This window comes from Megalopta genalis, chromosome 16, assembly GCF_051020955.1.
Source record: "Megalopta genalis isolate 19385.01 chromosome 16, iyMegGena1_principal, whole genome shotgun sequence".
In the NCBI taxonomy this organism is placed as follows: domain Eukaryota; kingdom Metazoa; phylum Arthropoda; class Insecta; order Hymenoptera; family Halictidae; genus Megalopta; species Megalopta genalis.
This window is the reverse complement of record NC_135028.1, coordinates 2,809,810-2,826,753: the sequence shown is the minus strand read 5'-3', so window position 1 is coordinate 2,826,753 and position 16,944 is coordinate 2,809,810. Positions and strand designations below refer to the sequence as shown.

The 16,944-nt window shown below is 40.2% G+C and overlaps 1 protein-coding gene across 1 annotated transcript in view; it reads left to right on the top strand.

Moving 5' to 3' along the window:
• LOC117220345 (uncharacterized) overlaps positions 1-16,944 on the top strand; it is a 35,013-nt gene that overhangs the window by 2,697 nt on the left and 15,372 nt on the right. The window contains exons 2-3 of the mRNA XM_076526860.1: positions 746-998; positions 10,963-11,061. Coding sequence (XP_076382975.1) covers positions 747-998; positions 10,963-11,061 — 351 coding nt within the window. The 5' untranslated portion in view covers position 746. The remainder of the gene's footprint in view (positions 1-745; positions 999-10,962; positions 11,062-16,944) is intronic.

Below are 16,944 nucleotides of genomic sequence, written 5' to 3'. Positions count from 1 at the left end.
TTTACTGATTAGAAACAGCATTTTAAACATTTTTCAGAAAAAGCTAGGTTTAATGAACAAGTGCTGAGGCCCCTTTCATATAATTATTATAATAAGCTACAAAATATAAGCCTACTAGAAACATAAACCATAATGCAGTTATATTAAAACACCACTGATATTAAATTAATATGCAGTAGAACCTCGATTATTCAGGCTATGCATAAATGTTTAAGAACTGTTAAAGTGTCACATGTCATTTTTATTGATTTGTACAATACATTTTGTTTGTATATAACTATACGTTAAGCTTCGTTGAGTTATATGTTAAGCTTTGTCTTTGATTGAGCTGATTACAGGGAAAATTCATTTAAATAACAAACGATTGTAATATTGGAGGGATGAATAATTGAGGTTCTACTGTAATAACCTTCAAATGGGAACAACTGTTTTAATATCTTTAGTGACAATGTGACATCAAATTGACTCCATATCAATAATAGTGTTACGACTAGCGATACAGAGTCAACTAGACTTCAAATCACCATTATTAATACAGAGTTAATTTAACTTCAGATCAAGTCACTACTGTTGTAGATCGCCACTAATGTTAGGAGTCAATTTGACAAATGTCACCACTCTAAGGTTAATAGTGATTTAATACGGTTCTTAGTTTTATTTAAAAGATTCAGTACATTTAGTAGTAGATTCTTAATTCTTATTATTCAATTTCTGCTACTGAACCATGATCAAATCTCAATAATAGAATGGAAGTTGTAAAGGATTACCTAGGATCTATAAATCCACATTGGGTGGCAGTGGTGGCAGCAGGCATGTATACTCATCTTCGACAAATTTGCATAATAGGCCTATGTTTTGATGACGACAACAGTTCTTCCTTTGAACCAACTTATGCATCAGTGCTGTTCACATTTTCTGTGCTGTGTCTTCTTGCGGAGTACAGACTTTGGCCTAGAACACTTAAGGAACCACCAATTCAACTTCTTTACATTTACGAAGTAAGAATAATATTCAATGTTTTGTAGAATATTAAATGAAGTAAATGTTGTACCTTCAACATTTTAAACTTATAAATAATTAGAATGTTTTTCATTTTCCCAATGAATATAATGTGGAAAATTGTAAATTAACCTGCAAAGATTTGCAAACAAAGTTTCAAAGTTAAATATTTCAAAGATATGTAACTGATCTCTAGATAAGAAAACAAGGTAACTATTTATAAGCTATCTATATTAAGTAAAACAAAGCAGCTATTTCTTATTCGGATATAAAAAAGAATCTAAATTAAACATGATCATTGCTAGATATAGTAACAAAGTTTATAGCAATTACAAATAAAATATGAAATCAGAACAATTATTATTTAGATCATATAATACAAAAGTTTTGTTCATTTTAGTCATATTCTATAAATATAAACACTAATTCATGATCTATAAATATTGGTTAAATTAACTTGAAGGGAGGATTTAATTTCTTTGGACTTTCTAAAATTTTGTATAAAAAGATAAATAGAATGAATTAATCTCCAATTTTGTATCAGTTTCCATTATGCTTTCTTCAAATTATATATCATTATACATCAAAGTTGTTCAACAGTTGCCCGCACGGGCAGCGATTTTGTTGCTCTCGACAAACAATTACGTTACTGAATTAATCGGAAACTAAAGAGCAAAAATATTCTCAATTTACAGAATGTGACATTTAACACGTTGAGTGCCACGCCGGTTTTACAGAAATTGTCCGTGGCGCCATGATGAATTTTCTTTTATATGTGATACATATAATGTTGAAATATATTATCTGCAATAGATAAGTTGCAGTGTATAACCATGTTTGACATGTTAGTTGCGACAGGGGTCATTGTTTAAATTGACGATGGTAATAATACAAAATTTTAGATATTGATACTTGTTTTAAATTATATATATTTCTATCAATTTGGGCGCGCCGGTCACCGGTGGCCCCCATGGCGTCACCGCCAAGTTAAGTACCGGTCACCGGTGACCCCCGTGGCATTCAACGTGTTAAGTGAGAACAGTGAAATATCTTACGAGGCATTGAAGTCATCAAAAAAGTGTTCTTACAAAAGTTGTTTGATTTGAAGGGGCAGATTACGTGGTTTTAATAGTTTTTACGTGGGTGTAGTGGTGTCCAAGATTCTAAGGCGAAGTTAATTTTTTAAAGTGGAACAGTATATTATTTTTTATTTATAATGTGTTAGCATTTCCTAAGACAAATTCAACGAAATATTATGTATTATCATTTTAAGCTGTAATGTCAAATATCGAATTGGTCTGACAGAGGCAGATAGCATAGTCACGCAGGGTTCAGCTTGGCCGACAACTCACGATTCCCATCGATCTGACTACTTTGCATCTCACTGATTTATGACTCTACCGCTCCGAATGATAACAAATAATATATCGTTGAATTTGTCTGAGAAAACGATATTAGATTATAAATAAAAAAAGATCGCAAAAACTACTAAAATCGTGTAATCTGCCCCTTCAAATCAAACAACTTTTGTAAGAATACTTTTTTGATAACTTCATTGCCTCGTAAGATACTTCACTGTTCTCACTTTAAAGTCACACCATGTGTATAGGGTAGGCCGGAATTCGTAGTACAGCCGAACAGAGGGTGATTCTATATGAGAAAATAAGAAACAGATTTGGTATAATATTCTTTTATCCGAGGCTCCGTTTTCGAGAAAATTGATTTTAAAGTCTGTTTATCTTTGCATAGGATTTAGTTATATATTCTTCCACCTCTCGTTGGGAGAGAGGATGGATTTTTGGGATTCGCCTCCTCGAGTTTCTAGAATAAACGTAGTTGCTGACCCAACGATTCTTCCACGCAATAGTATAGGGTCGTCGCGATGGACTCGGGGTTACTCGCGAGGGTCGATCCCTGGTCCAACAATGCCCATACATTTTGTATCCCTCCGTTGCGTGTCATCCATCCACACGAGAGCGGTCGCTGCCCGTTCCCTGTCCAACGCGTGATGCAATTATGGATCGCGGACGACGCAGGGGTGTCGTGAACGGGCTCGATGGTGAGCTTATCGGATCTCGAGTTCAAATTGTAATCCTGCTGGATCATGGAATGATGCGGCCGCTTACAGTGTGAGCAGCTAGACGCGGAGAGGCACGATTTTACGGAGTGACTAAGTTGCAGGCAGTTGTAACAGCAACCGCGCGTTTCCACAAATTCCCTTGCGCAGTTTTGTGGTCATACCCCTGAACGCAGGGCACCGGAACAACGGATGCTTTTCAAACATTTTGGGCAATGGTGTCGTGATCGCGTGTGAGCGAACCGGTGATGGGGGCTGGGTCGGTTTGCGGTCCGCAGTGCTAGATAGCGACTCGGAGGCCATTTTCAACTTCGCGAACAATCCGATTCAATATTCGAGAAACTCATCCAGATGGTGCTAGGAAGGGGTCTCGTTGGTGGCGACGATCTCGCGTACCCACGCCTCCTTTGACTTCAGATCGAGTTTCTCTCTTCCGCTGGACCAGTCGCTGCTGCCTTAAGGTCCATTACCACTGGTTTGGTCTTGCCACGCGGGTCTGCTGACTGCATGATCCGATCCTTGTAAAGTACACGTTTCCACTGGGTCGACACAGACTGATCGGGCAGGGGAGTAGGCAAAGATAAACAAGTTTGAAGCGTTTCGTATCTCTTCAGTGTTATTTGAGAAGGATACAGTTCCACTTAAAAAGCCGAACGCTATGCCGATTTGTTTTCCATCCGATGTCAGTAAAAGATCAAAGGAACTCGTGCCAAGTGAGTCCAGGTCGTCAGAACGAGGAACAGTGTTTCAGTCCTAAAGTAGAATCTAGGACAAAATTAGTAAGTCCTAAAATTCTCTCCGAAAATACTGCTAGCTCATATGATGATGTATCAATTGATGAAAAGAATACAGTTTCATTAAAAAAAGTTTGGAACACTGTGTATCTTCATGATAATATCGGTTAATATTTTCATTTTGAACAAATTCGAGCAAATAAAGTTGCCTTTAAAGTAAATTTTGAAGTGTCCAAAAGTAGAATTGATGTACCATTCTTTCACAAGAAGAAGACATAGCCCATTTCTGTTGCAGTCCGCTGTCCCTCCTATAATCGTAGGCAGTGATCAAAATTGGTCGAACAATTGGTCTTCGACCTATATCGATCATTGCTTGCGATCATAGGAGGAACATCGGACAGCAGCCGAAGTTTGTTTCTACGGAACCTCCGATAACGCGAGAGGAGGAGCAACGAAGCCAAACGCTTGATTGAAAAATTTCGACGTTCGGCTTTTCGAGCCGTTCGGCATCGATTGAGCCCCAACCGCGCGGTATGCTACTGCGTTGGCATGTCCGATCGGCCAAGCCAAGCCAGTTAAAACGCGCCTTTACAGAACACGACGAGTTCACAAAAGAAACCATTCACCTGCTCGAATTCAGCCTCGGTGCAGTCGAAATAGCTCCTCAGGATGTATGCCCTCTTCTCCCGGTTCCGATCGTCGGCCTTCAGCGTCAGCTGCAGATAAAGGTGTCGGCACTTTAGTTATGAGTTGTGTTCTTGTAAATAACTGGTGCGTGCGGTGTAATTACTAACTTTATTTGATAAGTTGCGTAGAATCACTTTCGGGTAGCGTGACGTCGTAGCATGAGAGGTATGAGGAGAATCAGAGGTATGAGAGGTATGAGAGCGAGCGTCTCACTGCTGCTCTTTTTATATTATCCTGTTTGCCCCCGGCAAGGGCTCTGGACACCCCCTGATTGGTTGACCCGCGAATGGGTTTTCCCAATCAGCGTTGTCCATCTCCTTCTCACCGCGTTGTCCCTTACGCCCTGAGCGCGTCCTGTTTTGGGACCGCGTGGTGATCGGAGTGGGTGCGTTTTTTTATGATGTAACGGCCTGGGTTTTCCTCAGGGCTGTTGCGCTCGGACTTCCGGCGTTCGGGTCCGTTTTGCGTGCCCTTCGGAATTCCCGCTTATTTATGACGGTCTCGTTGACTATCGAGAATCAGGTAAAAAAGAAACTCTACTGGCTTATTGCCATCCGGACAGGAAACAGCTTACTCAAAGATAGCCTTTTCGAAGGAGAGTCATAAATATGCTAGTCGTTTGCACGAGAAACAAATCTTTTCTTATGCGCGCCGACTGGCCGCTACAGCACTGTTTCTATTCGGCTCACAGATAGCGTGGGCGCTCCTTGGCGGTGGCCTGTGAGAAGTTGGCTTTGCCCATCTTCTTGCTGTTCGGGAGGGTTCAGCATAATCCCTTGATGGCGAGTACCTGCTTCATGATGAGCTCCTCCATTTTTTCGGTCGGCAATGGGCAGCAAGGCACGGTTGTAAAATCACACGATTGACTGCGTGATCGTATAATGTTTTGTCTTTGTTGATCGTGTGTTTACGAGACGTGTTGGCGTCGATCGACCGTGATCGATGTTGTATTGAGATACGGGGATCTCCTGTCTCCTTTCGTCTTCTAATTCCGCTCGAAATGTTTCGTACTGAACGAAATAACCTGCTGACGGTGTAGAAGAGGTAAAAGTAATTCAGATAGTCATGTTTACAATATAACAATAACTTGTATTTACAGAGACTACACGCAGCAAACACTCAAAATATATTTACAATAACTTAACCCGAGATAAAGTTAAAAAAACTAGATAACAAACGTGAAGCAGGACTTCAAAAGAAAAGCGCAAGGGCGCAAAGAAATACAGTAAATTCTCTCAAATTGTCCCTCAGCTTTAAACAAAAATGGACAATTTGGGACACGGAGATACGATCATTCGAGTCTCACGGCTCGTTTTTATAGCCGCCGATGGTTAACACGTTCCGTGCCGAGCTTTTTTTACTCGAATCTTCACACTTTGATATTTTACTAAAACTTGATGTATTACGTGCAATTATTAATTCTCGTACACATAACAACGTAACAAAAACTTATCAACGCCCATTCTTGCGGTGGAAATTGATTCTTCGGTTCTAAATTTCTTGTAAACAATTTGTTCAGTTCACTAAGTAAACATGCAAGCGTGTACCATCGATGGTACACGTGGCACGGAACGTGTTAACAACCGTGCGGACCGATTTTCGGTGGAGCGATGTTTCGCCTGCACTAGCCGCCTTCTCGTGCTCGCCTCCGTGCTGTGTTTCGCTTCAGCTTGCTGGACGAACCAATGGAGGCGTCAGGTACCTCTCTCGGCATTTCGCTCGTCAAGCAGGGAGTATTGCACCCGCGGGCGTATCGTGGTATCTACGCCTCGGAGGGATGCGGTCACACTAGTGCCCTCTGGACTCTAGTGTGCGAGGAGATCTTCGCCGCCAGACTCCCGGCGAAATTCTGCCGAGCCACGTCGAGCCGTTCGCTATTGGTTCCGCTCATTGGCTTGGCCGCATCGCGCCAGCTGATGTCGTCTCTCATTGGTCAGTGTTTTTCGTTAATAACTCGTAAACGAAGCCGCGGATTACATTTTTGCTAAGGAAAAAATTACTTCAAATGACCTCAGCAATCCCTCATTTTCCGCTTGTACAATAATTTTGGGACACCCTGTATAACTAAGATCTTCAATCCTACTCGATCCACTTCAATCCTTTCCTACTCGAAACTTCAATTTTATTGGCTTCCTTTTCTATTTCAATTTCGTTATCACATAGTTCCATATCTGTTGGATCGGATTCATTACCTGATTAATTTTCCCTCATTTCTATTAGTTTCCTTAGCAAAAGAAATTTTTTCTGATTTTTTCTCATAATAGCAACTCTACGAATTTAGATGTAAAATAAATATCAATTGAAATACCTTTTACAAATAAATATCGAAATTACCTTGGCGGACCAAATTTTTGTTACAAATAATTGATTTTATAAAATTATGTTATTTCACTAAAAATGCTCTTTTCGCGCTATTATAAATCGAAATAATGAAAGAGGTGGGTAGATAAGGCTTTTTTGGGCCCAGCTATCTAATAAATTGACAAGATTGAACATAAATGTTTATGTATCAGGTGTTTTTAGAATTCTGATAAAAACTTTCTTCATATAAGCCATAAATTTCATGTGTTTAAAGTGATTAACTGTTAAATCATTTTGAGTCAAATTGATTCACAACTGTAAAAATAAGTAGATCGCATTCGACAATGCGAAGTGAGGTGGTCGCCGGAGGGGAAGGATTAATATTTACATATATTTCATTATGCAACTAAAGACTAACATATGCATTTAAAGTTAAAAAATATTTGTTTTATATATATACAGGGTGTTCCAAAATTACTTTAACAGCCAAAAATGGGGGGGTATCTGAAGTCATTTGAAATAACTTTTTCCTTAGCGAAAATTCAATCCGCGGCTTTGTTTACGAGTTATTAACGAAAAACACTGACCAATGAGTGGCGAGGGTGCGTGAACTTCTGAATTTTTTTGCACTACGTAGCAGTGAGAATTTTAAGAAAAACACTATTCATCCTTATTTTCGAATGTCTCAAGAATATTTACTAATTTTTCGAACCCAAAATAATAAGTAATTTAACCGTGACAGCCGTTTTAATTTTCTGGTGTGCATGATACCTCGTGTGTACCATATGAAATTTTTAAGCAAGGTGTACAGTAAGGATTAACAAAGTATATAAATGATACTTTAATTTAAATAATTCCGTGCCGGACACAATTCAACGAACGATTCGTAAAGCTAATTTAATAATAAATAATCGCATTAAAGGGCGTAAGGGATTTGTTTATTAGAGAAATATGAAGAATATTATCAATAAAAAACTCAACCATTTAGTTGTAAATCCACTTCATGCTCGAAAATCTGTGCAAAAAGCTAGAGCATTGACCTTGTACAATGCATGATAAACTACACAGCATAACGAAAACAGGAAGCCAAATGTTCACATGTAAAGAAAATCCGACATTTCATATGCACCAACCTAATGCATGGTATTTCCTGTATTTCGTGTCTTGTGTTATGGGAAACCGCCATAATGCTGGTCAAAATGACTCGCCACACATATTTTACGTTCAAACTGTTTAAATTATGAATACTCTTTCTTAAGAAATAATTGAGTAAATTCTCTCTCTCTCTCTCTCTCTCTCTCTCTCTCTCTCTCGTTCAATCAAGCTTACAGTATTATAAGAATGACAAAGATTGTCATTCTTATAAAGCAACACACATTAGTCACTTCCATAGATCGATAGGTTTAGTGTTACACAGAACTGTAGTCCGCCCAAGGAGACGAGGCAACAGGTGTAAACAAAACAGCTGCATAATATACGAATAATCGATGTTGATGACTACAACTATTGGCTGTTAGATGTGCTCTGGATCAGCTTCCAGCAGTTGGAAAAATTAATGTTTTGTTTAGATGTGTGCACTGCAATACCGTGCATTTGTTTACGCATAGTAACTCGTCTTATTGGACAGGCTGCTTACAGGCTGAGATACATACGAGACTTATTCGCGACATTTTTTGGTTCTTGTATGTATAAGATCTTAGATGTAATCTTAGTATTTATAAGATCAAGGACATTAACTTTAATTTAATTCTTTTGAAATTTTTATCGATATCACTGTCCAACACGATTTTTCTATAGTCACTATGAAATCCTTGTAAAGCTTCATTCACCGAACAAGAATCCGAAAATTGAATTGCTCCATCTCCCTCAGTTTTCGAAAAAAACGAGGTTTTGTAAAAACCCGGAATTTTCAACAAAAATGTGGTATTGTATGAAAAGTAAACATATTAGAACGTTCTAATCGGTCTTAAAAGATAGCGGAGAGTTTCCCTAATATAGCGTCATACAATTTATTAATTATTTTTGGTCCTAAATAGCTATAAATTAATGTCAAAGTTTAAAAAAGGTGCCTATGCAAGTAGTTTCTCCGCAATATTTTTGTATTTTTACGAAAAGTTCTTTGTCTAGCACGAAAACTCTAACCAAGATCGGATTCTATAGACATTTCTGAAAAAGAAACGACTCGACAGAACTGTCGAAACGATTTACATTTCGAGCAAGCCGGAAAAATATTCGTCGGCAACACGTTTACGACGATTTGTCGCCATGTGCTCCGTTGCTCGCTTCTCCCGGTTCGGCAGGGCCGCAGATTGCGTCATCAACACCGATGGAGGGATCCAATGGGGTACCTACTTTGTCTAAATAGTATTTGAATTTTTTTTAGTACTTCAGTGTTCTGTCTTTCTTCATATATTTCTCTAGATACTAATTACCAACCTGTGAAATACCTTTTAATTGGTTTCGATTAACAAAAATTCCATTGAAAATTTGTTAAGGTAAGAGGTTTGGAAATGGCTTTATGGTACGGGCGACCATTTATGAGATTTTTGTAATCCGTTTAGGGCAATGGCAATTTCTTTAACGGACCGGTTCGACACATAAATTAAATAGTTTGTAGGATGATGAAGGTCATGCCATCATTTAGGTTCTGGAAACCCTTACCATAAAGCCCCAAGGCTAAGAGACCAGAGAATCGGCCGCTAGATATCGGCATCGGCAATCCTGGCCAGCTGGACTTTCCCGGCCTTTCCAAACACCCCTCCACCCGCAAGCGCAAGCGGCCCACGCAGTCATCCCTACCAGAGACGTGCTTTGGGCACATTGGAAGGGATGGCCGGGGTTTTTCCGACTCCACGAAGGGGAGTAGGGTAAGGCCCAAAGGACAGAAAGCACAGAACATCAGAAGAGACAGAACATTTTTAGAGCTTCAGAAGAGAACACCTTAGACTTTCAGACAGAACAGAACAGAAGACATAGAGAGATACGCGTAACGGTTAGGTTGCGCGTTACAAATAGAGTACTAGCAATTCATTTAGTCCCACTACAGTGGGTGGTCCTTCGAGTTAGTCAGCACCAAGTGCAATATTCAGAGGATCTCCGTCATCCATCTGATGAGTCCTCAACAAAATTGTTGTATAATTTAAAGTCTAGTATCAACAGCAGAAGATAAGAAAAAGGAGGAAAGTAATAACAGTTCGTATTAAATTTAGTTACATGTAGCATGCTCGACGCAAAAATAGTCAAAAGTGCCTTGACATAAATAACCTTGACATAACCTTGTTATCAATCATAGAACACCAATAATAATCCGCAAGTACCGTAGAAACTTTCTTTCCATGGTATCGCTTTCTATGATAACTATATCCTGATGAAAACGTTCAACACATTCGTCACTCACATCACCGAGTTTTGATGAAAAAAAGTCCAAATGAGAATGTAAAAAATGAATTTTCAAAGACATATTATTCCCCGAGTCTTTCACAGTTTTTTAATAATTCATTCACGATGATAACGTAATTTTTTGATTTTTATTTCGCAAGAAAATGATGATGATTTGCAAGCCAAATAGCATTCCAATTACTTTCAAGTCTCCACAGATATTCCAATTCGTTGCCGACGAATATTTTTTCGGCCTGTTCGAAATGTAAATCGTTCCGACAATCCTATCGGGCCGTTTCTTCTTCAGAAATGTCTATAGAATCCGATCCTGGTTAGAGTTTTCATGCTAGACAAAGAACTTTTCGTAAAAATACAAAAATATTGCGAAAAAACTACGTACGTAGGCACTTATTTAAAATTTGACATTAATTTATAGCTATTTAGTACCAAAAACAATTAATAAATTGTATGACACTATATTCGGGAAACTTTCCTTTATCTTATAAGACCGATTAGAGAGAGAGAGAGAACTTTCTAACGTGTTTACTTTTCATGCAATACCTAATTTTTGTCGAAAATTCTGGGCTTTTACAAAAGCTCGCTTTTTTCGAAAACTGAGGGAGATGGAGCAATTTGGTTTTTCGGATTTTTGTTCAGAAAGTAATGGCTATAGGAAATGAGAAAAAAGTTTGATTTTGTTGGATAGCGTATTTCTCATCGAGAAAGCACATTGCAATTGTTATTAAATGTTATAATAGGTGTATTTTCAATTTTATATTTGGGTAGATGTTGGTGGCTGCTTTGACTACAAATCTGGCGACACTTGCTGTTTGGGTTCCGTTTACGCATGTCATTTGTTGTTTAACACAAGAATCAAGTAAATGGGTAAGTCAATTATAAGATTACTATTTGATTTATTCATAGCTATTTATTCATAAGCTCTACGTAAAATCAGTTTAGATAACTGATGTTCCTCCTGAAAAAATGTGAAAGGACTTGAAAAGTGAATTTGATTAATTGAATTAGCTATAACCTCTTTTTAATAAAAAATTTGAAACACGCTCACAGTTATAATAGCTGTCCACTGTATTAGTATGTTGCTAGCCTGAAATAATAAGTATAAAGTGAATATTTCTAAGAATATTAGATGAATATAGGTGAATCACCTATGCATTTATAAAAAAAATGAATAAACAAAACACAAAGCTGTATTAATTCTGCATGAGGATCCGCAGTCTAGAGATTATACAGGGTGTTTGCGATAATTTGTACCAGCGTTTTTGTTTTGTAAACGTTAACCATTAGGAAAAGAGACGGAAACAGAGGAAGTTATAGAGAAACAAATGTGACCTTCATTTTAAAAATGCAAAGCTACATATTTTTTTACATCATATGAAAGCGTGCATTAAAATGAATTCAACCATATAATATAGTGTAGTTTTAAGTTCCATATAGAGACAGAAATAAAATAAATAAATTTAACATTTTGTGATATCGTATTTACTAGTATGTTGTCACACTCATACATACACATAGACACACACATAAGCAACTTCGCCGGACCTAAATCATGCATCATAATTTTAACACACATCCTTGATTTAGGTCTGACAAGCCTAACCTACATTTTATTTCACTTAGTTCTACACTAATTTTTGTTTACACATTGGCTTAGTCAGAATATCAGCCAGTTGCAGTTCGGTATCCACTTTAGTCATCTTTATTACATTCTTTTTATAGTAGTCCTCCACGAAGTGATAGCTGACATCGATGTGCTTGAACCTTTTTGAAAACCTGCCATTTTTTGCTAATGCAATAGCACCAGTATTATCTTCGTAGATTTAAAAATCATTAAGCATTCCCCTCATAGGTAGCACCTCCTCAACACTACTCCTTGTCTTTTTGACTTTCACATTATGGGATATCCAAAGATTCTAATTATGACACCCGTGGTTGATTTGCGTTCCATTTCATCTGCGGCCTAATCTGCATCTACGTATTTATTCATAACTTCATCACTATTTTGTATAAAGTGGCTCACAAAAGTGTTCGTACACCTTTTAAAACGCAATAACTTTCTCAAAACTGAGCTAAATGACTTGAATTTTTTTTAGATGTCAGAGGGATTGGTCTACTAGACGATGACTAAAATTCATTTAATTTTGATATTACTTGGAATGAAAAGAAGAAATTAAAAACTGTAGCGGCAAGGGTTCGGCAGAGAGAAAACGTACCGCTACCCGGCCGGACGGCCAGCGCACCCCTACAATGAAGGTTGGACGATAGCTGTCTCCCCCGCCAAACTGAACGGGGGTAAAAGAAAGACAGCAAGTCTCCCAAAAAGGCCACGCCTATGAAAGTATATAAATAACGGAGGCAAGAAACTGCAGTAGCTTCTTCTTGTTAACTATTCCGCCGAATATCCGCTCCGCGCGTCATCCGTGTACCACGCAAAATAAAGTCCAGTTGAGTTTTACAAACACCCTGTGTCCTTCCGTTGCAACCTCAAACAACACGTTATGTTAAGGTAAGAGGTTTGGAAATGGCCTTATGGTACGGGCGACCATTTATGAGTTTTTTGTAATCCGTTTAGGGCAATGGCAATTTCTTTAGCGGACCGGTTCGACACATAAATTAAATAGTTTTTAGGATGATGAAGGTCATGCCATCATTTAGGTTCTGGAAACCCTTACCATAAAGCCCCAAGGCTAAGGGACCAGAGAATCGGCCGCTAGATATCGGCATCGGCAATCCTGGCCAGCTGGACTTTCCCGGCCTTTCCAAACACCCCTCCACCCGCAAGCGCAAGCGGCCCACGCAGTCATCCCTACCAGAGACAACGTGCTTCGGGCACATTGGAAGGGATGGCCGGGATTTTTCCGACTCCACGAAGGGGAGTAGGGTAAGGCCCAAAGCACAGAAAGCACAGAACATCAGAAGAGACAGAACATTTTTAGAGCTTCAGAAGAGAACACCTTAGACTTTCAGACAGAACAGGACAGAAGACATAGAGAGATACGCGTAACGGTTAGGTTGCGCGTTACAAATAGAGTACTAGCAATTCATTTAGTCCCACTACAGTGGGTGGTCCTTCGAGTTAGTCGGCACCAAGTGCAATATTCAGAGGATCTCCGTCATCCATCTGATGAGTCCTCAACATGTTACAATTGGTGACCCCGACGTGATGCAACGAGGGACAAGCTTAGAGAGAGTGAGACAAACATCCGTCCTAAGTTTAAACAAACTCCCGACATCGACGCGTTCCATCCTCGCAACACAAATGGAATCGCCGCTGGACAAAATGGCGGAACTGGCAGACAAGGTCAAGGAGCTCAACCCGTCGGGACAATGCTCGGCCGTGGCATCACCCGGTAGCAGATTCGACGCCCTATGCGAGCAAATGGCTCGCCTATCACAACACGTAGCAGAGCTGACAAAACGCACCGCCGACGACATAGAGCACCGACGAAGCCAGAACCGCGAACCAGCACGAGGTGGATGGCGAAGACGGAGCAGAACGCGAAGCCCATCCCAGCCAGGCATCTGTTGGTACCACCGAAAATTCGGAGACCGCTCAACGCAATGCACGACACCCTGCACATACGTCAGCCAGCAGGGAAACGAGACCGATCGACACTAGACGAGGCGAGGAGCGTCGATCCGAAAACAAGCCGCCTCTTCATGACCGATAGGGACACAAAGGTACAGTACCTTATCGATGCCGGCGCCCCGACATTTGCGTCTACCCGCGATCCCTAATTTAAGGACGACCGACAAAAAGCAATTATACCCTATACGCAGCAAACGAGTCAACCATCTCGACGTATGGTGACATCGTCCTGCATCTAAACTTCGGGTTGCGTCGCGTCCTAAAATAGAAATTCGTGATCGCGGACATTTCGAAACCCATAATCGGTGCTGACTTTTTCAAGAATTTCGGCTTGCTATTGACATTAAAAATAAGCGTCTCATAGACAATAACACAAACGTCACGGCACGCGGAACATTAGGGGTCGCCAATATAGAATCGATTAGAACGATGTCGGCGATTCACCCTACATCAAACTCCTAACCGCCTTCATGGAGATAACTCGCCCGCCAGATTGAAAAGCGCCAGACAAGAATTCCAACACCTCTTGTCAGAAGGAGTGATTCGGCCATCCAAAAGTCCATGGGCCTCACCCCTTCACTTAGTCCAGAAAAAGGACGAAGAATGGCGACCCTGCGGCGACTACCGCGCACTAAATACGCGCACAATCCCGGGCCGTTACCCGTTGCCCCATATCGAAGATTTTTCTCAAGCTTTGCATAAAAAAACAATTTTTTCAAAACTAGACTTAGTTAAAGCTTATCACCAGATTCCAATAGAACCCGCAGACATAAAAAAAACGGCCATTACAACCCCATTCGGCCTTTTTGAATACGTCAGGATGCCATTCGGACTACGAAACTCAGCCCACACATTCCAGAGATTCATTAACGAAGTTTTGCGCGATTTAGATTTCTGTTACGCATACCTAGATGACATATTAATAGCATCCAGGAACGAGACCAAACATCTAGAACACATTAAACAGATTTTTACACGTCTACAAGAATACAGAGTAGTAATTAATCCGGCTAAATGCACATTCGGCAAAGACACAATAGACTTTTTAGGATACACAGTAAATTGCAAAGGAACGACCCTGAATCCAGACAAAGTAGAGACAATCCGTAATTTCCCCAAGCCCACAAACGTACGAAAATTGAGACGGTTCTTAGGAATGGTCAACTTCTACCGCCGATTCATCCAAGGTGCGGCAAGATTGCAGACCCTGTTATTTTAGGATAATGACTGGGATGATAAAGTGTATAACTGAAATGACCTAAACTGAATTTATTGACGAACAAGTATATCTTACTTGCTAAACAACGATAGACACTGTATAAAAGATAGAATTCGGTACGTGAGCGGCTCCGATGTACTCTCCACCGGATCTAAAACGAGACTCCCTCGCCGACACGACTGCTTCCATAAACAACTCTGCCTAATTTTCTCCTTACCTGGGTTTTTTTGGGAATACTTTCCTCCGAGCGCAGACCCTAAACTGAGAGCGATATGCAATAAAAAGGACCGTTACCGCTCCACTCGGTTGACTCTTAGGCAGGTAGGCTCAACAACATCTTTGAGGGCCGTGTCATTTAACATCCTCCCCCCAATTGAGATTTATTACACTGACGCTAAATCTCAATAACCCCCTTTTTTTGAAATGACACTTAATCTAATAACAATTAACCTGTAATCACCAGCCCTCTTCCTCTTTCTTTTTTATTCTAGGTATCCAAAATTGTTCCTACAAACACTATGATTTAATTGTAACCTAATCGGTCAGGCTTCACTACCTTTCTCCCGCTTCTCGTTACAATATTGCCATTGTGACTATTCTCACTCTCATTCTGTTCTGGCTCTACTGACTGACGCGCTGAACAATCGCTGATTTTACTTGAAACAATTTCCTTTATTCTTGTTGGCGATCTCGCACATCTTAATTCGAGCGGATGAATGCGTTGGATAGGTCTAATCATTTCTCCGCCGGCTGTAATTAAATGCACAACTCTTACATTACTATCCTTACCGGGAATCAATGCCTTAACGCGTGCTAATGGCCAATCAATACGCTTGATCTTTTCACATTCGACTAATACAAGGTCTCCGACATTCACACTTACATTATTCGCGGGCTTACTGTTTCTATTTATTAACGCCGCGAAATATTCGTTTTGTAGCGACCAGTCGTGCGCACAAAAAGATCTTTAGTCTTCGTGCAAACGGCTGACGTAATTTATGACTCTCCTTCGAAGAAGCTATTTTTGAGAAGACAAGCTCACCACCTGATAGCACAGTAGAGTCTTTCACGGTAGATGTTTACACAGTAGAGTCTTTCTAAGAAATTCCTCAATAGCTAAAGAGACCGTCATGGATTAGGAGAGTTTCCGAAGGGTACTCGAGGCGGGCCCAGCGGCTCAAAGGCCAGGTGGTCCGACATGGGTGACCCGGAGGAAGGTTTCCACACGTGTCACGTATGACTCATCATCCCCCCCGACTACCGAACCGTCCCGAAAATACGCAAAGAGCGTAAGGGGCGGGCGGTGAGAAGGACAAAATGAGCAACGCTGATTGGAAAGGCCCAACGCGTGGGGTTGACCAATCAGGGTTGTTCAAGAATTTTACCAGGGCAAACGGCAGAACGAAAGATCATTGTATCGCGACTCGTCCGCAGACATAGTCCGCGAAATAAAAAGAACTTTCTACCACCGCACGCGAGTACACTTAATTACGAACGAACCTACCCGAAAGTTTCTAAATCGATGTCGCAAATCGTTCTTTATTTTTTGTTGGTACTGAAACTTTTTATCCAACCGACAATTTTCAATTTGGTCAAGGTCTAAAACCCCTACTTCTTTTATCTCCTGCAGAAACATTGATGGCGTTATAGGAACTAGATCTTGCTTACTCTCGGACATAAAGGTGATGGGTCTCTGTTATTAATTATGGCCTCACAATCTAATAGGGTAGTTAACATTTCTTCATATGTTAGGCACGATTTTCTCAAGGTTCTCCTTAATAGGCGTTTCAATATGCCAATAAGCCGTTCCCAAAAACCGCCCCACCATGCCGCAGTCGGAGGGTTGAATTTCCACTCAATCTGTTTAGTAGCAGCTACTCTAGCTGCCTCCTCAAAATCTATTTTCTTTAATTGATTATAGAGCCCTACAACATTCGTG